Source organism: Aspergillus brasiliensis (assembly GCF_001889945.1).
Source record: "Aspergillus brasiliensis CBS 101740 unplaced genomic scaffold ASPBRscaffold_1, whole genome shotgun sequence".
Lineage (NCBI taxonomy): Eukaryota > Fungi > Ascomycota > Eurotiomycetes > Eurotiales > Aspergillaceae > Aspergillus > Aspergillus brasiliensis.
Window position 1 is genome coordinate 3,034,663 of NW_027137442.1, and position 21,472 is coordinate 3,056,134.

General features: G+C 52.6%; 8 protein-coding genes across 8 annotated transcripts; 3 read left to right on the forward strand and 5 right to left on the reverse strand.

The window, feature by feature from the left end:
• Positions 1-324: 324 nt before the first annotated feature.
• ASPBRDRAFT_114197 (uncharacterized protein) lies at positions 325-1,851 on the forward strand (the record flags this gene model as incomplete). Its single annotated transcript, XM_067616801.1, has 1 exon — positions 325-1,851. The coding sequence occupies one exon, from the start codon at positions 325-327 to the stop codon at positions 1,849-1,851; it is 1,527 nt and encodes a 508-aa protein (XP_067485107.1).
• Positions 1,852-3,139: 1,288 nt separating this feature from the next.
• On the forward strand, positions 3,140-6,370 carry ASPBRDRAFT_191135 (KAR9 family protein; the record flags this gene model as incomplete). Its single annotated transcript, XM_067620325.1, has 1 exon — positions 3,140-6,370. The coding sequence occupies one exon, from the start codon at positions 3,140-3,142 to the stop codon at positions 6,368-6,370; it is 3,231 nt and encodes a 1,076-aa protein (XP_067485108.1).
• A 155-nt stretch (positions 6,371-6,525) lies between these two features.
• ASPBRDRAFT_250731 (GNAT family N-acetyltransferase) lies at positions 6,526-7,650 on the reverse strand. Its single transcript, XM_067622126.1, has 3 exons — positions 7,127-7,650; positions 6,938-7,047; positions 6,526-6,848 (listed from the first exon to the last, which is right to left on the reverse strand). The coding sequence occupies exons 1-3, from the start codon at positions 7,503-7,505 to the stop codon at positions 6,681-6,683; spliced, it is 657 nt and encodes a 218-aa protein (XP_067485109.1). The 5' UTR covers positions 7,506-7,650; the 3' UTR covers positions 6,526-6,680.
• Positions 7,651-8,253: 603 nt separating this feature from the next.
• ASPBRDRAFT_37092 (succinate dehydrogenase assembly factor 3) lies at positions 8,254-9,058 on the reverse strand. The gene is made up of 3 exons (XM_067623655.1): positions 8,742-9,058; positions 8,564-8,663; positions 8,254-8,496 (listed from the first exon to the last, which is right to left on the reverse strand). Exons 1-3 carry the CDS (start codon positions 8,973-8,975, stop codon positions 8,408-8,410), a joined length of 423 nt encoding a protein of 140 aa, XP_067485110.1. The 5' UTR covers positions 8,976-9,058; the 3' UTR covers positions 8,254-8,407.
• A 222-nt stretch (positions 9,059-9,280) lies between these two features.
• Positions 9,281-10,114, forward strand: ASPBRDRAFT_191138 (S-adenosylmethionine-dependent methyltransferase; the record flags this gene model as incomplete). The annotated part of the gene is made up of 1 exon (XM_067620326.1): positions 9,281-10,114. One exon carries the CDS (start codon positions 9,281-9,283, stop codon positions 10,112-10,114), a length of 834 nt encoding a protein of 277 aa, XP_067485111.1.
• Positions 10,115-10,747: 633 nt separating this feature from the next.
• On the reverse strand, positions 10,748-11,273 carry ASPBRDRAFT_50695 (mRNA splicing protein SMD1; the record flags this gene model as incomplete). Its single annotated transcript, XM_067626590.1, has 3 exons — positions 10,748-11,052; positions 11,126-11,175; positions 11,260-11,273. 3 exons carry the CDS (start codon positions 11,271-11,273, stop codon positions 10,748-10,750), a joined length of 369 nt encoding a protein of 122 aa, XP_067485112.1.
• A 184-nt stretch (positions 11,274-11,457) lies between these two features.
• Positions 11,458-18,313, reverse strand: ASPBRDRAFT_71167 (uncharacterized protein). Its single transcript, XM_067629112.1, has 3 exons — positions 16,117-18,313; positions 12,143-13,957; positions 11,458-12,096 (listed from the first exon to the last, which is right to left on the reverse strand). The coding sequence occupies exons 1-3, from the start codon at positions 17,920-17,922 to the stop codon at positions 11,614-11,616; spliced, it is 4,104 nt and encodes a 1,367-aa protein (XP_067485113.1). The 5' UTR covers positions 17,923-18,313; the 3' UTR covers positions 11,458-11,613.
• An 858-nt stretch (positions 18,314-19,171) lies between these two features.
• On the reverse strand, positions 19,172-20,678 carry ASPBRDRAFT_111991 (uncharacterized protein; the record flags this gene model as incomplete). Its single annotated transcript, XM_067616611.1, has 6 exons — positions 19,172-19,502; positions 19,564-19,623; positions 19,677-19,757; positions 19,818-20,043; positions 20,102-20,201; positions 20,250-20,678. 6 exons carry the CDS (start codon positions 20,676-20,678, stop codon positions 19,172-19,174), a joined length of 1,227 nt encoding a protein of 408 aa, XP_067485114.1.
• Positions 20,679-21,472: the final 794 nt, after the last annotated feature.

Consider the following 21,472-nt stretch of genomic DNA (forward strand, 5'->3'; position numbering starts at 1 on the left):
TTTTAGTGGTAAAAATCCCCCTTTCGAGTCACGCCCAAATTAAATTCGTCGGCCGATCGATCACCATCACCAGTCACTCACCCGAGGCCCTATCCCTATTTTTAATCACGTCAAAACGGTTCCTGTTCCCCCCCGACGACCACCTGTCCTTTGCTGCTTTAGTGTGAGCCATACCCATTCCTCGCCCAAACCGGATCTGTGCTCTCCAACGCCATACCGTTGAGATCTATCGTCTGCGAAAAAAGTGCCAACCTTTCTCATCCAACGAAACCGTTCAAAGCTTAACGTGCGCCCAATATGGATGAATCCGTCGAGCCTGAATTCATGGCCCCTGTCCGAGCCTCGTCGCCCTCCCCCTCCATCCCAGCGACGCCTGCTATCTCCTCCTGTCCTTCGCCGGATCGTACCTTTTCGACCATTTCCTCTCTGTCGACTTCTTCCGCCACTTCCGCCGATGCCAGGTCGTCCGTCTCCATCTCATCCAAGCGACGAGGATACATTCGCCCTCAGGGGGTTGAGTTTGCGGAGTCCGCCAAGAACCGGGAAAGTGTCATGAGTTTGGGGAGCATCGCTCATCTGCAATACTACTTTGCACGGACCGGTCTCCTGGACGGCAAAGGTGCCCAGGCTCGGGAGTTCAAGAAGAAGAAGAAGCCGGAAGACATGCCGCGACTCCTCTTGACCCCCAATGCGCGGTTTATCAACGATTACGATTTGACTACTAGCCCCACGAGTGCTAGTCCCACCGAGGATGAAAGTGAAAGTATCGACCCCGGGGAGGAGGTGTACGACGAGGATGTTGAAGTCATGCTTCCTCCCACGGTCAGCACATACAGCATCAAAACGCACCACATCCCGCCCCCACCTAAACTCAAGGCCCTGCGCAAGGACTTGCGGGACGCATTGGAGAAAGCCGAAAATAGTATCGAGTCGATAGATACTCAGAAGGAACCGCCGGCGGAGATGGTTCCCCCGCGGATTAGTCTTTCTAGTGACGATATGCCCGACACTGCAGAAGACCCCTCGCGTCAGGCACCTGCAGAAGACATCCCGCAGACCTGGCAGGAGATCCAGGGCATGCGGGTCCTGGACACTGTCACCTTTGCGATCCGAGCCGCCAAGATCTACTACACCGCGCATGAACGGCCCGATCGACTGGCAAAGATCAAGAGCGAGCGCGAAATCCGACAAGAGCTGTTCAATGTGCTGGAGGTTCTGAAGCGTTGGGCTTCCCGGAACTTTGCGGACGGCCTTCGCGAGGATGAGCGGTCGGGCATTGTCGGATGGATGGCCAACGTGCGTGACATGTTGGCCCGCGAGGCTCAACTGGAGTCCTTTGAAGCCAAAGAACGAGCCGCTTGGATCTGGACCGAGGGTGAATGGATCGGTAAGGAGCGGGAACGCGAGACGTTGTTCCTGCGTAGTCTGATCGGCTCCGACGCGCAGCTGCCGACATGGACTGCGCCGGAGGATGGCTCACCGCCACCCGCCATGTTGGAACGGCTGCGGGATGGACGCGATCTGGTGCGCGCCCATAATTTCGCCGTCAAGAACTCCAAGCGACCGTTCCTCGACATCAAGACCTACCATCAGGACGTGGCCAAGCCCTACCGGCGCGCCGAAAACCTTCGTTTCTGGGTGAAGGCGGCGGAGCTCCGGTGGGAGACCAAGTTGGAGATGGATGTGATGGGCATTGTGCATGGCAACAGTGAAGAGGCCTGGAAGCAGTTCGACCAGGCTCTGCTGGCCTGGTGTAAAGTGGTGCGCGAAGAGCTCGTCCGCGACTGGCGCGAGAGGCGAGCTTCGGCAGCGAGTCTTCCACCGGACGATCTGGTGGTGCGGCCGATGTGAGGGGGAATATGATATTGGGAAAAGAAAGGGTCTACATGAGTAACTAACAACTTCGCTGGAGAGGGAGGAAGGGAGAGTTGTAATGATTGGGACTGGTTGGATGGAACTGATTGGGACCACGTATGGCGACTGGTTATTGCGTTTGTTTGCTGTCTACTCCGACGCCCATTGATACCCCTTACTTGTCGGAGTGCAGTCGGGTTTGTATATTCTTTTTTGGTGTCACTCCTCATTTCTTCTGCTGTCCTCCCAGCTTGACGAGGCTGGGAGAGGCGTATAAATTCAACTTTTGGTCATTTCCAGTCCATGGGGCTGTTGTGTGTGTTCGATGCAGAACACACTTTTCTTTTCTTTTTCTTTTCTTCTTATCTTGTCTGATCTTTTCTTTTCTTAATTTATCCTGCATGGGGTCGCGGGAGGGATCCATGGATGGACTGTACATAGGAATGGCTGGCTGGTAGCGAGAATGCCATGTTTCGCAGCGAGAACCATACAAAGATACAAAAGTAAACCAACCGACCGAACGCCACTCAGACGGGAAGAAGATTCAAGGAGATGAACAGGAATTTGAACTGGTGTAACGGTCTGGCAAAGTCGATTTGTTATTCACCATTCCCTCGAGATTAGAGTTTCACTGATGATTGAAAGGGAGTCAATTCTATCCAGCTTCCAGTCCCCCCTTTAGACAGAAAGAATAGACTGAGCAGGCCGAGGGATAATCCCCCGTTTATTCCTTGACTATTCCTCCCCCCAAACGGGTGATCGGCTGCCCGCCTGAGGCCCCCGAAACGGACAGGTTGCCGCTCATCGTCCATTCCAACTGGCTTGACCTCCTTCTTCTCCCTCCTCCTTCTTCCCTTGCTATGTCTGCCCCTCTGCTGCCCAATCGTCTATCATGTAGCCAGTCATTCTTGTCGATAAAGACTTCTTCTTCTTATATTGGTGCTGCAGAAAAAGAGAAAAAGCAAGCAAACAAAGCAAAGCGTTTATCACAACCAAAAGCACAGACGGTGTAGCCCGACCGCCTACACCTTCACAGCCCGATTGCTCCCATTCCTTATTATCTGACAGGCTGAAACCGGATAGGGGCAGCAAACCGACAGGGAACGCAAATTATCTAACTAATTACGACCCAAGCACATACATACTAGCTGACATAGCCCGGCCGCAGCGTTGGCGCATCCTCAGCCCATCAACCACATTCCTCTACCCACCCATCGTCATTCACTAAACAGACTAGTCCCTGGGATCCTACAGGCCAGCGTCCATCCCCTCGTGGATCGCATCCATGCGTGCCATGTCCACCGCGTCAACGGCTACCACTGCGACCACCCACTCCCCGGATGCCGGGGCCAGCCTGTCCACGTCGCAGTTCTTTTCCTCCCCTCCTCCTCCTCCTCCTCCCGCCCTGTCTATCTCCATTGCCGACCAGTCACGCCCGCGACGAATCAAGTCCAAGTCGTCCTTACGAAGTATCCGCAGCTTGGGCAGTAGCAGTGAACCCGACGACACGCAACAACAGCAACACGACCTCGGCTTCGACAAAACACTCGTCCGTCCGTCCATTCTCCGTCGCTTGTCCCCCGGCCTGGCTGCCCGCGTCAAGTTACTCGACGGTAGTAACAAACACAACAGTCCCTCTCGCAACCCCGGTGCCGTCGGTCGGATTCCCGAGGAACAAATCAAAGAACTCGACAAGTCGCATCAGGATTTATCCAGATCCATCAAGATCGAAAAGAAGGGTCGCTCATGGAATGCTCTGCCTCGGCTACACAAGGATAAGAAATACCATCAAAGTGATTCCGGCCACTTAGAGGTTCCCGACCCAGTAACCCCAGAGGAGTTGGCGGAGGAGGTACCGACACCCGATTCGGATCGTCCCGTGGATCTGCCTCTGAATCAAGAGCTGGAAGAAGAGGTCCCGCTCCCGGAAGAGGCTGGAGAGGTTGAAGAGGCTGAGGAAGACTCCGTTGCGGAGCAAGGCGTTGTAGAAGAAGTTGTTGAGGAAGAATCTGTGGAGGAAGCTGTTGAAGAAGCTTCGAGAAACGCTGCTGAAGAAGAGGCTGCTGAGGTAGAGGCTACTCTGGGAGAGCCCCAAACCGATATGTCTGTCGTTGAGCATGCTCCGGCGCCATTTGAGCCCAGGCCAGCTCCTGAATCTCACATCACCGGCCAAACAGATTTCGAGAAATACATACAGAGCACTAACGAAGACGATTCGAATCCACCCCCGCCGCCGCCCAAAGACTCCCCGCGCCCGCTCTCGACCACTTCCCTAGGCTCACAATCCTACTTCAACCCCCAGGGTTTACAGCGCACCGAGTCCATCTACTCCTTTTCGCGCGCCTCGTTTAGCAACCAACTCTCCCAACTCACATCCATCCCCCTCCCGCAACCGTCGTCGCTCGAGGCTAGTATTTCGTCCATTGCAACCGCCCCTGCGGCGGTTCGGGCACTGACCGGAGCCGCGGAGCAAATCCAGATATGGGTCAAGAAGGCCTCGGATGTGCTAGGGGGACTGGATGCGGAGGATGACGTGGAGTGGGCAGCTGCAGCTGGACGAGAAGGTCTGGAGGGGGTGGACAAGGCGATCATTCGGTTCGAGAGCTTGATTAACGTCTACGTCAGGGCGATCGAGGAAGTGCAGCTGCGTGAGGATATTGGCGACGTAAGCACCGACAGCCTGCAGACGATCGTCGTGCAGATGGACACGATCATCCAAAGCTGGGCACACATCAAGAATCGACTCCGGGGTGTCAAAGGACAGGTCGAGCTGGCAATGGAGTGGGAAGAGCTGTGGGGGAACGTCTTAGGCGATGTGACGGTAGAGGTGGAGAGTCTCACCGGTCTGATCTTTGAGATGGAAGAGAAACGGCACTGGACGCTGGCAGGCGAGCAGGACTCTAGCGCCTCCGGGCTTGACATCAATGAGCTGGAGACCATTGTGGAAGAGACCCCGTCGCAGGCCCAACTGCTGTCGAGCAAACGGCTCAGTATCGACCCCATCCTGACCGGGCCACCGACGATGGATATGCCGGTCATTCAGACGCCTCACGACGATACGAATCACTCGAACCTGATTGCGCTGTTCGCACGAATACAACCGTTGCGAGCGTCGCTTGATTTCTTGCCGATGAGAATGTCCATGTTCCAGGCGCGGGCCGAGAAGATTTTCCCCAGCGCTTGCGAGGAGCTCGAGGAGCGGCGGGGCCATCTCGAACAAAGTTTTCAAAAGCTGGAGCAGGATGCAGATGCGCTGCAGAAGGAGCTCAACGAAGACCGGTGGATCCTCGTGTTCCGTAACGCGGGCGGACAGGCGCAGAAGATGTTCGACTCGGTGGAACGCAGCATCGCGAAACTGCAGGAGGCCGTCGAGACATGCGCCCATTTGCATGATGCATCATTGTTTACGAAACGTATTGAAAGCTACGAGGCCAAGAAGCAGCACTATGTCGCAGCAATTGAACGGGTTGTGTCGATTATTCGCAAGGGTGTCGACGACCGACTGACGGTGAACGGAGAGATTCTGCGACTCCTGTCGGACATGACCTCGAGGATCGACGCCTTGAAGGCGAGTGTCCGGGTGATGGATGAATGGCTGGAGGACATTAACTTTGTCCGGTCACAGCATCTCCGGGACTCGATCTCGAGTATCATGACGATGGACAGCCCCCTGACCGGTAGTGTCGCCGATACTCCGGGCAGTTCTCCGGCCTCGTCAGTGGTGATGACGCCCGCCAACCCTTTCAAGGGCTCTGCCACGCCTATGGGGACGTCTAGTCGCCGTGGCAGCTCAGTCAGCTCGGCCGCGCGCACGACGATGTCCAAAATGCGACGGTACTCGGGCATCCCGCAGGCGACGGCCGCACTGACAGGCAAGAAGTCGGCTCTTCCCAAGCCTACTACGCTCACTGCGCCGTCGCCGAGTCGGATGGGCGCCGCCACACCCACCCCGGCGGCGCGGAAGCCTTCCAAGCCGGCGCCGTCACCCATGAACAACCGCCCGCGCTGGACCAACAGCACCAACACGAACGACTTGTTTGTCGGCCACGTGTACAAACCTACTCCCACCCCCCGCAAGTCCTCTGCTCCTGGCCGCACATCGCGGCCCTCGTCGACCATACCCATGGGGCCGTTCCGACGCGACATGTCCGTCTCTCCGGCCCCGATGACGGCGCGATCGATGAGTCGGGTTTCCAGCCGGCTGACGAATCGCAGCCCCGAGCGCATGGGCTCTCCTACACCGAATCGGTCTCTACTCGATCCCCCTCCTTACAGCAAGCTCCGACGGCCCGACGGCATGTCGAACGCGCCGCGCAGCCGACAGAGCTTTGCGGGGCTGTCCTTCAGCCGCAGTGTGTCGCACGACCACGAACGAAACCTTGCCAGTCCGACGAAGACACCGCGGCCCGGCACCGCGCTGGGGCATTCAGCGAACCGGCGGATCAGCTTGATCCCACTGCCGAAGAACAACCCGACGCCTCGCAGCAAGCTCGGAGAGCGGCCGCCCTGGCGATAAACGGGAACATCCAACCTTTGTGATATAGCATTTCCGGGGGTCTTTGATTTCTAGCATTTCCGTTGTTCGATCTCGCATTACACTTCACACACACTCATGTACTATGCATATTGGCATTGCGGTTCGGGAGCCAGTGGTGTCATATACCAGATTGCTTGAAGCCGGTTGTTAGATTTTGATTCCCCACTCGCATTGATTTATGGAGTCTACATTTGATTTGACCAGGGGAGCGTCTTGTGTCTTCGGGTACTCTTGATTGTTACAATATATTTATATATCTATTTAACACTCTGTATATTATTTTCAAATTTTAAACCAAGGATTTTCCAATGATCAGAGCATCGACAAGGTCCGGACTGTTTGCCAGACGCGCCGCACCCGGCACACGACCGATCACCTGGAAGCCCAGGTTCTCCCAGATCTTGACCGAGGCGACATTATTCTCAAAGACGAGGTTGAACACGGAATATTTGTATCCCTAGATAGTCAGCACCACACATCACCCAAATACCACAAGGGATAGAAAAAGAGGAAGAGAGAGAGAGAGAGAGAGAGAGAGAGACATACCAACTTGGGCGCAACCTCCAAATAAACCTCCCCCATGACCCTGCCCACCCCGCGATTCCTCGCCGCCGGCGTCGTAAAGAACCCCGCATTACAAACATGCGAGCAGCGTCCTATCCGAAGCCCCATTAGCATCATTCACAATCCCCAATAAACACAAAAGTATAAAATTAATGGAATAGAAGAAGATACCAGGATAATTCGGCTTCACATAAAACGTCCCCAAACAAACCTTCTCCCAATCCCTCCCTTCCCTCAACCCATTATCAACATTATCCTCATCCTCATCGGTAATGACAGCAACCACCGCAAACGTCCCAAACCAATACGTCCGATACAACTCATACTCGAGCGGAGTTTCCATGGGATATGTACATCCCTTTTCGATCTCCGTGGAGAATTCCTTGTGTAGGTAGCGGGTGAGGTCGTGGGGGAGGACAGAGGGGCCGTTGGTTATTGGGTATAAGGTGATTTTTGTCCCGTCGCGGAGGGTGCGTTGTATGGGGGCGAGATGGGGGTTGGGTGTTGGGGCGGGGATGTGGGTGGTGGGGTCTTCGAGGAGGGAGGGCATTTTTAACTTTTCTTCGATTTATTGATTGATTGATTCCTTGGGGGTTGTGGTTGGGTTAAGGTATATAAGGAGCAGGGTGTGTGGTGTGTGAGTATTCACAGTGGTGGTGAGGTGAGGTGAGGAAGGGAGTGGGAGTATGAGGGGATCAGTTGGGGTATATGTATGGGTTTAGTTTGGTTTATTGTGGAGATGGGGAATAGCATGGGCATGTCGATGGTAGGGCGTGCATAATAAGTTAAGTAGTAGTATGGAATTGATTCATTCATTATCAGGTACGGTGGGGCAGTGGCATGGATTTTTGTACCATAGTTACTGAGTATAAAAGGTTTTTCTTTGGATTGGGGTGGGTGTGGCGAATGGGAGCTACTATGTATTATGAAGTAGAGAGTGGCTATCAATTGGCTTCTAATTTTTTTTTAGGGGTGAACATCATTGTATGTTCAGTTACTATTGTAGGTTCAATGTTGTCTTGTAAACGAGGTGATGCGACATGCATATCTGCATGTCAGTTTCCTTATCAGTCCGATCTCGGATATTTCGGATGGCTTCCGATACTTCGGTATAGCAGCTTTATTATTATTCCTTCAAGTAGGTTATTGTGACTTCTTATACTGCTTATATCCACATCTTTGAGTGTATCGAGAGATTTTGTCTACTATTTGTGATATCTGTGATATCCTAATTGCAGTTAATCACTCTAGTTCGTCCCTAGTGATTAGATCCTACTATATACAAACTAATCATGATATTGTCAACCCTCTACACATTTTCATTACCTCTATATACATAGTCTACACAACTCATCAACTAATACCATATCATACAATCACAGGGTATCCAACACTCATCTCTACCCCAATCTCTTCGAACCCTACCCAGGCTATTATATTTCACATCATCAATCATTGCTTCTCCCCACCCTCTCCCTCACCCTCTCCCTCCTTATTCTGGATCGCCTGCATAAGCTCATACAACTGACCAATTTGCTGATCTGTGTCCCAGTCAGTACTCACTCAAAGCCAACACAGCCACCCCCCAAGCGGCAGAAGTATACGAACCACTCATCTTATCCAATTTACTCTTATCCAACTTCTCTCCAATCCACGCATCTCCCTCCAACTTCTGCGCATATAATTGCCATTCCGTGAGGAAACCAATCTACCACCATTGCCATGTTCATTAGCAATCCACACATTCAACAGCGAATGAATCATGAAATGGGTATGGAGGATATACGATATGCAACGGATTTTCCACATTCCGATGAGCCCGGAATTCACTCTTCACATAACCATCACCCAGGATCCGCATCTCCGGATCGAGTTTCTTGCGGTGCACGCGGAGAATGCGACGGTAGAGCTGCAGCGGCGGGAGCAGGGCCAAGGTCTCGGAGAGGCTGGATTTGGAGCCGAAGGTGGAGGGCGTGGCGAGGCGGCGGGCGGCCGTGGGGGTGAATCGGAGGAGGGACATGCTGTTTTCCTTTTTTTTTCTTTTTCAGAGAGGGACGTTGTCTGATATTGTAAAGTGGGACGTAGTCAAGTCCGGGGAATGATGGAATGAATGGATGATGAAATGCGATACTGCCGCGGTTCTCTCCAAGGCGGAGAGAGTCACTCCGTTTTTGGGAGGATATGATTGGCTCGTTATCGGAATTCAATCCATACAATATTTCTATCACCACCACCATCACCACCACTTACCACTCACTCAATTAATATCGAGACCCGAACATACATCGACCTAGAAAAAAAAATCAAGGGAAAGGAAAGAAGAAAATGCTCCCCACCCCCTGCACCTCGCACGTCTCGTTCGACACCATCTACGAACCCTCCGAAGACTCCTACCTCTTCCTGGACAGCCTCTCCTCCCCCACCGAATCCGCCTGGCTCACGAACCACTTCTCCCCTGCGACCTCCTCACCATCTCCCCTCCTCCTCGAAGTCGGCTCCGGCTCCGGCGTCGTCCTCGCCTTCCTCACCGCAAATTCCCACCACATTCTCGGCCGCACTGATGTCCTCGCCCTCGGCACGGACGTGAACCGCAATGCATGTCTCGCGACACGCCAGACAGTGCTGAAGGCGATTGAGGAGCAACAAACCTCCCAGAATACACAAATAACATCTACAGATGGGGCTCATAGAATCAAATCTATAATTTCCTCAACACTCACCTCCGACCTCGCCTCCCCGATCCGTCCTCACTCGATCGATATCCTCCTATTCAATCCGCCGTATGTGCCTACGCCGGAATTGCCGCGGTTACCTAGTAGTAAGGATAATGAAGACGATGAAGGTGTCTCACGGAGTGAGAAGTTCGAAAGAGAGTCGTATTTCCTCTCGTTGACGTATGCGGGGGGAAAGGATGGGATGGAGATCACGGAGAGGTTGTTGGCGGATATTCCGAGGGTGTTGAGTGAACGGGGTGTGGCGTATGTGTTGCTTTGTGCGCAGAATCGGCCGAGGGAGGTGGTGGAGAGGATACAAGGGTGGGATATAGATATGGAGGGATCGAAGTGGTGTGCTGAGTTGGTTGGGAGTAGTGGGGTGCAGGCGGGGTGGGAGAAGTTGGTTATTGTGAGGGTTTGGAGGGAGTTTTCTACTTCTTCATAGATAATGGTTTATTTATTGTATAAGATGATAGAATAATGAGTGATGACTGGATGATAGACGAGGGTATGATTGATTTCATTTCTGAACCACACTTCATACTATGAAGCGTGTATATTTCTGTTCTTCTTCGTGTGTTTGTCGCGGCCACTGATTCGATAGATATACAGTAGAAGTACTCTTTCTCTTTTCGATCTCGAGTAGATTCGGTTCGATTCGGTCATTCCTCGATACGACCGCCACCGCCAGACCAGACCTGCCTTGCAGTTTCGTCTCGTGTCCAAGTCTAGTAATCAGACTAGACTGGACTCGATGATCCACCGCGCAACCCACCCAGCAGACATAAGTAAATCAGCGTCGCTTTTCTCACCCCATTTTCCAAGCAGTCAAGTTCAAGCCTGATCCAGTTTATTCCCCCATCACAACAACCAGATCAGACCAGACCGACAATACCAGTGTCGAGAAACCCATCATTCAAAGCAAATCAATCAATCAATCAATCACCCAGCCATAGGATAGATAAAAAACAAAAGAAACAGGAATAAAACTCCGATCCTCAAGTAGTAGTAGTAGTAATAAAGAAAAGGTCAAAAGATGAAATCGCAATATGTGTCTAATACCATCCAATCATCCAGCTTAGAATCCACGACCACGACCACGGCCACGACCGCGCCCTCTACCACGAGGACCACCACGACCACCACCCCGGCCTCCGCGGTCCGCTTCCTTGCGCGCCTTGTTCTTCGGCTTAGGCGTGTCGTCGATCAGCAGCGTATCGAGGGGCAGACTATCGGGCAGGATGTAGTAGCGAATCGTGGAGCCACGGATGTTGATGGTGTCGAGGGAGATGGGATCGCGGCCTTTGGGGGTCATTTTGACCGTGCGGAGGGAGGTGTTCATCTGGGGGGAGACGGAGGTGATGGTGCCGTGGAGGATGGTGCCTATTTGGGGTCAGAAATGAGAGTCGGTGACATAAAAACAGCTAAAGCTTCAGGAATAAAGAAAATCACTGACCATTCTTCAGCTCAATGGTCACCGTCTCGTTGGCGCACTTCATCAGAAACCTGTTGCAGATATGGAATTAGTCGCTGTTGCAATCTTCGCGGGGGCGAGCTGCATCTGGCGCGCTCTGCAGCTGTTCTGCTTACCGGACGAGCTTCATGGTTGTGGATGTACGCGCAAAGGCACTTGATCAAGGTATAGAAACTGGGAAATAGGTTGGGCGAGTCAAATGCTAGCCGGCTTCTTCAGGGTCGAGTTGAGGTCGCTTGTCGACATCGCGGCTCTCAGAGGCTGAGCTTGGTTGACCGCCCGTGCACGTGACCTGTCTACAAAAAAAAAAATACAAGGAAGGATGTGTCTCGTTCATGCTTAACGGCACCTGGCTAGCCAATATCGCTAATATACCTGGATTAACCTAACAATGTTCAAACCGAAATCGCTGCATGGTATCTTGTAGAAAGCCCGAACATGTCACCAACGCCCGCCAAGGAGAACCGAAGTTACAAAACGCCATGCCGCGCCTTGAAGATGGCGATCTTGTCATCGTAGAACAAGATCTCTCGCAGCCGATACGATATTCGAGTCTTGTTGTAATCCATCTCCGAGTCCTCCCCATCCGATGATGTCCTATCGTCTGACGACAGATCCGAGTGCGAGTCCATCGCGCTGACCCCGCCATCGTCGTCAGATTCATCCTCGTTTGTGTCCGATCCTGCCCACTCTTCGCCTCCAGGCACGAACCCCTCGCTATGGCTGTCGTCCGTGTCATAGAACTCCCCGGCGTCGCCATCTTTCGCCTCCAGGATCTCGTAACATTTATTCTGTATGCCTACGTAGGTGACGCCCACTTCTGGGCGGATAGTCACGATATCCAGGATCATCATCGCCAGCTCTTTCGGGTCTCGGTGAACTTGCCGAGCAATATGTGGGATATGAAGTGCGCGAAGCTGAGGCATGTACGGCAGCCTTTGAAGGAAATAGTGCTGCTGACGTCAGTAAAAGATGTTATGAAATCAGCTGTAGACTTACCCAGTCCTTGGAGTGGAGGGCTATAGAGAGCTCCCGCAGCCGCGGCATACGTCCGCTGCTGAGAAACGTGAGCATCTGGCGAGTGAACATCCACTTGTACCACCGCACACTAGGCATCTCGCTCCCCCCTGGCGCCCGCTGGGTGCTATCGACCAATATCTTTTGCAGGCTGAGATGATGGGTCTTGATAGCGTTCTTGTAGATGGCATCAATATGGACGATCGAGTCATACATCGGTGCTTCGTGTAGGAATAAGGTCTGCAGCGTGTTGGGCGCAAGAGTGTCCTTGATCAGCAGTAGCAGATAAGGCGACACAGCATCCGTGTGGATGTGCCTAAGGTTCAACCGATACTCAGAGGCACTTTGATCACCTTCGCGTCTACCATGCTTCGAGCGGGACGATACAGACGGGGAAAATTGCCGACGAAGTGCTCTCCAGAGCTTTTCGTGGCCTTCACAACGGAAAATCGTCAAAGTTGTCAGTTGTGTCCAGTCAAGCGCGTGCAACGCAATCGGGATAGACAGTGGAACGCGCTCGAGTTCTAGGATTTCAAGCTTCAACATCTGGTGGCTAGAGCCCGGCACAGCCGAAGGGTTCTCAGAGCATAGATTCGGGGTTTCTCGTGATGACTTAGCCTCTGGCGCGATAGCTGGTTGTTGCTGTGCTATATGTGTGTTCTGCAAATGCGAGGCAATGGAAGTGATACCATCCGCGGGCAAGGGAGATCCTGGAGCGCCGTTCATGGAGGAAGTGTGGTTCTGAAGTTCCTGGCTAGTCTCCGCATGACTTTCTACTGGCTCCTGCTTTGGGGCCGAATCTGCTTGAGCCCGGCTGGAGTGTGTGAGCTCCTCAGATCTCCCAAGCACTATCCCAAGTACGCCGCCGGACTTCGGCCATCCAGAGTGGCCGCGGGTTGGAGACGGCTGTTCAGCCTGCCAGCTTCCTGCCGGCTTCAACCAAGATGCTTGGTAGACCTTGCTAGAAATGCCAATACGTAGTTCTTTCAGACGGTCTCTGGATCGCTCAACAAGTACAGCCATTTCTTCGAGATACGATGGTTCATCTATATCAAGGACACTCAAGCTCTTTAGCGGCGGGAGTATTGACAGAGAAGGGTATTCTACATGCCCATATCTCTGCAGTAGCGAGGAATTACTAGCTGACCCTGCCAACGCAGCCTGTGTGTCTGGAAGCGTCACGGAAGATGCAGTGGAAGGCCCGGCCAACGGACGCATAGTATTCTCGGTGTTGTCGTGCCAACGGACCCAAACGCGTTGCAGACGACATTCATGGCCGGGCCGATTTGCTAGCGATGACAGCGCTATCCACACATCTCTCAAAACTCCGGTTGGCATGTCCCAAATGAACGTCTCCAAGTTGACCATCCGAGCCACAGCTAGAGCAACCAGTGTCCCCAACATTTTGCCGGTCTCTTTCGTCACAGAGTACTCTTGAACCCAGACTAGGGGACCGTTGCCGACTGAGAACTTGCGAGTATATTGTGCATAGTAGTTGCCTCGGCGGATCTTCATGAGTGTGTCTGTGGCGTCGTCTCGACTCGGCGCAGGGCTCCTGCAACCGCAGTGGGGACAAGGTTGTTGCGCTCGCCTTGGGGGCAGCTCGCGGAATATATCTTGTCCCATCACAAGTGTTGCAAGACCGTAAGATAGAGCGTCCACGCCAGCCGGGTGGTCGGAGGACGACAGTGTTTCGGGCCATACGATATCGAAGCGAGAATACATCTGGGGAATCGCCAAGGAATGGAGGGCCGAGCAGGTCAGAGCCAGAGATGTGAGATCATTCGTATGCGTTACCTAAAGTGCAATCAAATGTTAGTTCTCCGTGGGATAACTTTCGCAGTCACTGGATGAAGTAAGTCATAGCCCGTACCTCTTTCATGATCACCTGTAATATATCAATGGGCAGATCAAGCAACTGGAGAGGCCGCTTCGTTGCCGAAGAATGTGTCGCATCGCTTTCCAAATGGCTGGTTTGGCATGGCCCCGAGACTGCAGCTTTTTGGATGTTGTTGCGGGGTGGAGCCATGGGGGCATCGACTGAGGTATCCTCCGTCTTCATCTCGGATTCAGATCGATTCTCTGTCTGGTCCTCGGAACCATGGGAGGTAGTGCTGGCGCTTGACATGAACTCTTCATCATCATCGGTCAAGTTTTCCACGTCGGAGCTGACTCTTGATCCTAAAAACAAGCTGCTTGGCCCAGCCATGTTACTGCTGGAGGAGAATGTAGGATAGCTACCCATGCCGACTGAGGAGGGGCTCCGAGCACCAGACGGAAGCCAGCCACTCGCGCTGACGGGTGGCGCAATTGCGAATCGAAAAAAAGCGCGGTTCGAGTGACGGTATTTAACAGGCCTGAGAGTCCGAGGTGATGATAAGGATGCTAGGAGCGGAACTGACGGGATCGGATCCGGGGTAAACGAATAGTCGAGGACGGGGCGTAGGTGGGAACACGGGCAGATCGAACCAGATGGCACCGGCAACGAACAAACCGCCAATCAGGCACCGGCGGTCAGATGCATACTACTTGCCTTAGATCTGCATGCCACACATCAGCACGGCAAGGAATCCACTCTAGTACCGTTTGGATTTTGGAAGGGAGCTGGCTGAGCAAGGAAGCAGAGGAGAAACGGAGAACGGAGTAGAGCCTTGGGGAGATCCGGATTCTGGGTGGGACGCCGTCCACTTGGTGGCGGCGAGACGGTGGTTGGGGCCTCCCTTCCGGGCCTAGCGCCCCTCCCCGTGACAGCGGCCCCGGACCCGTGACTCGACAGCTTCTATAGCTACAACTATGAACTACACTATTTGCATCAGTTGCGATATCTCCGATCTACAGATTGACCTCGCTCGCCAGGAAATATGCTTGCGCTTCCGCAAGAATCACGTTATATTGGATCGATGATGACAATGATAATGCTTTACAAACAAACAAGTTATAAATGTGACCAAGAATCATAGAGCGCAAAAACAAACTGAGCACCCCACATGCTACATACTAGTAGTATTTTCAAGACAAAGAACATCACAGACCCGACCGAGAAAACCTTCAAGTCCCGACGACTGGCTGGATCCCTGTGCAGATGCCAGCGCTGTCGTTGTTCCGGGCATCAGAAGGACTCTCGACCCAACTTCGATCCATTCGACTGACGATACAAATTCGAAGGTGATCCTAATATCGCCTTGTCCTTGGTTGCTAGACGACTGTATCATCTCTTGTACACCTGGTTCGGGTCTCCGTTCGTGGCCTGGAGTGTCGCCGTCAAAGCTGAAGAACTCCGGCTCCGTCGGTGACGGTGGTCTGGAGATGACCTCATCCTCTGCAAGAGCCATGCATGACAATTTCACCGTCGTGCGAACATTGGCCACATAGACTGTGGCATTACCACCCAGCAGCACTGGTGGGGATAGGGGAGAAGCAAATTCGCTTGAAGGGAAGCTGGCTACGAAGCCAGTGTGAAACAGAAGAGCCCTTGGTATAGACGCAGACGGTGTCGCCAACTTGAGCAAGATGGAGCCTTTTCGTATTTTCCCCAGTCGTGGCGCCTCCCCATTCGCAGTCAAGGACATCGGCTCTATCCCAATCGTTCCGACTTGGTCTTGCGTCAGTTTCTGAACTGGGAGTCGCAGATTCCGTACACTGACTGCGCGGACACGTTGCCAGTATGCTTGGGTTGGAAAAGAAGACTTCCCAGGGAATGAGCCAAGTTTGAACGAGGTCGAGAAGTCCCCAGAGGCCGGTCTGCTCCTATTCGCGCTAGAATGCTGGATGCTGTCCGGCCGTTTTTCCGATCGACTCCTCTGCCTCTGTAAGCAATTCCCAGAGTCAGATGTGCTCGACATAAGAGGCCCAACGAGTAGCTCGTCTCCTGCCGAAATAGATCCGTAGCGGACCAGACCACAGAGAACCACACCGTGTGCTTCTTTCCTTTCTTGCTCCGCAGCTATTGAGTATACCTTGGAAGGGGGAATGGCGAAGACTTCATCAATATCAAAAACATTCTCAGGGACAGTGGGAGAGGCGGCTGTCTTCAATGAGACGTCCCGTGATGGGGGCCTCGTAGGAATGGGGAGATATCGGAGGAGCGCATGAAGTTTGCCTATGCCCGAGCCATCCACCGCGCTCGTAAGGACGATCGGAACAGTCAAGTCCCAGCTCTCGGTAGTGGAAATCAGTTTCCGCACCTCTTCGGCATCCTTCGACTCACTACGCTGTAGGTCCACTGCCTGGGCGGTTGGAACGGACATCATCGCTGGCTTCTTGCCAGATGATTTGAGAGTTGATAGTACTTTAGCAAGATTATTCCGCAGACCTGAGCGAGATGCCATGTCCATCTTGGTAATCACAACAATAGTAGGAATTTTCATCTTGGCACAGAGCTCCAGGTGTGATAATGCTAGTGACATGTCTGTAGGCTGCTCAGAAGGGGATTGGCCGGACTCCGTGGGGGTCTCGTCGTCGCATGTTGCCGGGATGCACAGAAGTGTGTAATGAGGAGCCCAGCCAATCACTCCTCTTAATGTAGACTTCAGATAGCGTATTGAACCTGGTAGATCGGAGACGAACGCTAGACGCCCACCCTCCGAGGCGGCGTGGATATCATCCCAAGCTGCAACGTTGCCACAGGCATAATTGATCACTTCGACACTTTGTGCTTGTGGCCCATCTGCAGCGTACCCAATCAACTCATGAGCAACGGAGCTGGTAATCCCGGAGGAGATTTCATGTCGATGTTTGAGCAGGCCTAGTCTGCTCGCTCCCCTCCCATTATCAAGTACCGATGAGGTTAGAGTACCCAATAGAGAAGACTTGCCGGCCGCACTAGGCCCAGCAATGGAGACACGGATCTGCTCAGTACCGGAAGAGCTGCCTATCGAGTCTTCCCCCTTCGCATTTTCGGAAGAAGAGTTGTCCTGCACCTGGCCCGTACTGGGAGCCCCAACGCGATAGAAATCCCAGTCAGGGCTTACCAACGCTTCTGCAACCCAAAGACATTCCGCATGAACATTGCCAGTATCCACACTCTCAGAGTATGGATCTTCAGCCCATTCACAACTGCCAACATTTACTCTGCGTAGGACATCCACTTTACAGCCCAAGCTCGCTGCCATGACCTGCAAAGTGGATAAACTCTCCTCCAGCTCATCTTGCGTGAGTCCAACAAACGTTCCATCATCAGCAACGCCAATTTCATACAGAGCACCTTGGCTCTCCTCAAGCCCGGGGAGCAGGCGAGCAGGTTTCTGTGCCGCTCCTAACTGGGGTGTTGCTTCCGGAAGTACGGGTAGCACAAGATTTGCAGTCGTAGACGAATGAAAGGGCGACGACTGCTGTAATCTCCACAGGAGCTGCGTTGTGAGATGCTGCAGCCTTTGCTGGCGGCTTTCGGCCGAGCGAGTCTGCTGCGGTCTCGGGTTCGACTCATAGCTTGACGGCGTAGGACTATCCGCTGGCAAGCTTGCCCGGGAGTGATACGAGCCTCCCACGAGGTGACTAGTTGACATCGAAACGTAGGGCCGGCGGGGACGCAAGAGCAAATGAAGTTTGTACTCCGTGGGGCCTTCTTGGGGTTCAGGGTCCAGCTTGGTGATCCCATAATCAGAGAGTAAATCAGGGTCCGCGCGGTCCAAGTTTGTGCTTGAACGTGCTCGAGGCACCGTGCGGTTGCCAGTTGCTGCCACTTGAGGGGTCGATGACCCTGATGTGGACCATGGAGAAGAGACCCGTGGAGGATCAGGATCGTACGTGAACACAGATGCCATGATGGTAAATACAAGCTCAATGGCTCTTGGGGGCCAGGGGATGCAGGTTTATAGAGACAAAGATTGGTTGATATCTAGCAGTGAGCTATCGTTAAGACCCCTCGGTATATTCGGCGGGCTCGTAGCTGTTTTGCGTTCAATAAATGTACTCTTCCACGTGTGCAGTTGGTTGATGCTGTTAGAGTCATTTTGAGGTTGAATTATGGGCTTTCAGAGAACTGGTGGTGGGCGCGGATGAAGCCGTGAGATGGATGTATTCTTCGACGGAGAAACCAGAAGAAAAATCATGCAGTTTCAAGGCGAATAACAAGAGGCTGGCAGTTAACAATGACGCGACATCTTGGAGGGAGAGCTTAATGGGTGAGTCACTTGTGCATGGAATGCGACATGCATCGCGGAGTAAATACGCGGTGCCCCGATCGGGTACCCGCCTTACGACATGACTGGGTCAGGTGACGGACGGGTCCAGTCATCCACACGTGCTGCGCCGTGAGGGGTTAATGCCTAAGGCCCTTAGCGTGGCTAAGCCGCATCGTATTTCGGCTGCAGGGGCTTTTGTTTCAGATAAAACGAGCAGAGCAATAGTCGTCGAGGTAGGAACTAGGAAGCCTGGTGTTTTTTTAGTGCTTATGGTCTTTGACCAGCCTAACACGGCAATGATGCGTCTCACTACTGCACGTTGAATGATAGGATGTAGTTGGGGTCCGTGTGAGCAAACCGCTTCTTCTGCACTATGGCTCTCGCTAACAACTCGCTTTTCGTGATGCTCCACCGTCCTCTGAGGAAGCCGGCAAAAGCAAATGGCGACAGTCCTAACGGCAGTATAGTTGTGGCAAACGGACAGATAGATGTAGATGATTTAGAACTCCCATCCAAAGCGATCAAATGGCTATCCAGTGTAAAGATATCTCACAGGGTATTAAACAAATGCAACTAAATAATACGACACATGCAAGAATATTCGTTCCGAGAAGTTGATATGCAAAAAGTGGACACTCCTCGCAGTGTCCATCGGCCCAAGTCCGTGATGTGGGGCTTTCCCTCTTCTGATCCACACATCATCTGTACACTGTACAGATCGGTTCTCTGTTCTGGGTCCCGTTGCCTAGACGGGGTAATGTTCGAATACGCTGCTGCCCAAAGCCCGACAGTAAGCCCGCATTCACAGGTGTTCGGCGATGTCCTAGCTCTTGTACCAGACGCTCATGCCATGTCCATGGCCCCTGACGCTAGCGCCCTTGTGGGGGGTTTATTCGGCAGACGGCTCCCTTGCTACCCCCTTGCACTTCCCCTGAGCAACATGGATGTTTCTGGCGGTGGTGCGTGTGAATACAGCACCACAAATGGGACACTCTGCTTTGGCAACTACCCCCGACTTCTCTCGTTGGTGGCGGAGCAAATTGCTGAAGGTAGAGAATTCACGCCCGTTGCATCCGTGCTCCCAACATTGAGGTTTTGGTCGGAAACTAAGAACTCGTACTTGATCTGGATCCGAGGAACTGGGAGCGGAGTCGGGAGAGGAGTACACTGTCCCTGATGGCATCAGGGTATGGGGCTGTGGTATAGAATTGGGGGTTTGTCTGGTCATGCAAAATAGTTAGTAGGTAGAACCAAGACTCGGTGGCTATGATGGACACTCACGAGAGCGAAGAGTTCGGCGTTAAGTAGTAATCTGGTTGGTTGACCAGGTATGAAGGGGGTCTAGTAGCTGGTTAGCCATAAATTCCGCTTCTGGATGCACTCAGTGTCCTCACGTTGACGTATATGAGGGATCTGGCATTGTGGGTGGGCTGCCAGATACGGAAGCGCTGGGGTAAGGGTATGGAATGGAAGAACTACAGAATCACAATCAGTTTTCCATCCTGGTTTAACACAGAGAGCACGGAGATTAGTACCTTCGGGGTTGATGTCGGCTTTGAGGCACACCTGGCTGTGAGGCGATGTAATGTGTAGACGGGAGCCCTGGCTGATAGTAACTCTGTGAGGTCGCATGCTGAGGCTGGTATGCTGCTGGGTACCCAGACTGTGGCGGAAGTGTATGTGCCTGGGGATATGACTGCTGATCCATAGGCATAGAAGTAGGATGAAGAGGCTGGGGTGGCCTGTTTTGCCAGCCGTAATCTGCTCAGCGTCAGCGTCAATACTTTGAAAGCACTGAAAGCGATGCTTCAGAACCTACTTTGGGAGTTGTGTGCCATGTTGGTCGTCAAAAACGCTACTGATCCGGGATGCATCGACTGAGATAATAATGAAGAATCTGACGCCCTGAAGCCAAACGTCTTTAGTCAATAACATCCAGGGAAGAGAGAACTCCGGTATTTCTATACATACTGTGAAATTTGTGAAAGGGCTTGTGAAGGACTTCTTGAAGATGAGTTTGCTGATTCAAACTCCCGAGAAACGAGTTCCGATGGGAAAGACGCCCTGCCTAGGTACTGATTTGAAGGGAGAGGTGAAAGATGACTATGCCCTTCTCCCGAGCTGATGCTGGATCTTTCGCTTCGAGGAGAACTGTAGACTGACGCAGGACTCGGTATGCCAGGAAGCCAGCCTGGAAGAGTGGGCGCAAGTGCGGTATCCGATGGGGTTGTCTCAGATTTCAGCGGAACCGAACCACCATCCAAATGAGTAAGATCAACGACGAAAGGTGCTGATGCCGGCGATGGTAACCTCCAACTCCGTGGGATAGAATCGCTCAGCTGCCTATGACGAACGAATGAGTCGCCTGGTGAGTGATAGAATTCATTGGAAAACATTGGTGCTCGATCGAAGGATGTCAAATCCACATAAACATGAGGAGAGGTGATCAACAATTAACAGGATAGAGATGATGAAGAAGATAGATGGTTGTAGGAAGATAGTCTCATGAGGGAATGCAGAGGGCTGCCGAAGGGGATGGGGGTGGTTTTAAGACATTCAGAGAGATGAAGGAAGAGAAGGGAACGGAGGAAAGAAGTACAAAATCCGACAGGTGCTAAGTAGATCGAAGGAAAGCAAATAAGGGTACGTGACATACAGTTAGTTAGGTAGTAGCCTTTAGGCAGAGAATCCTTCCGGATTGACAGCAACTATATCCACCACGGAAGTGTGGTAGTAGTAGGCTGGCCTGGTCGACGGACGGGTAGATGGATAGTAGTAGTAGTAAGTCAGTTCGATAGTTAACCCTTTATTTTTTTTGTGTTCCAGAAGCCCGGCTAGAAGAGAGTATTTAACGCCCGGTGGCCTAGTGATAGCACGACGAGAGAGAGACCGAATAAGCGCAACGAACGGGGGCCGAAGATTACCTGGTGGTTCGTCTTCTGGAGACTGGCAGCTTATGGCGGGTGGGCAATGCGTGAGAGTGAACGAGGGTGGGTTGTGTTTGTATGTATTTTACCTGGGCTTATGCCACTAGATCGGAATAGTAATTACGCTTATCCTGGATTCATTTTTTATTTTATTTTTTTTTTCGTATACGAATTACCATGAATTTTCTCGCTATTTTTAATTTGCAGCTGAGAACCGAAAAAAGCTCCCCCCGTTTGATTATGGGGTTTTTCTTGACAGGTCG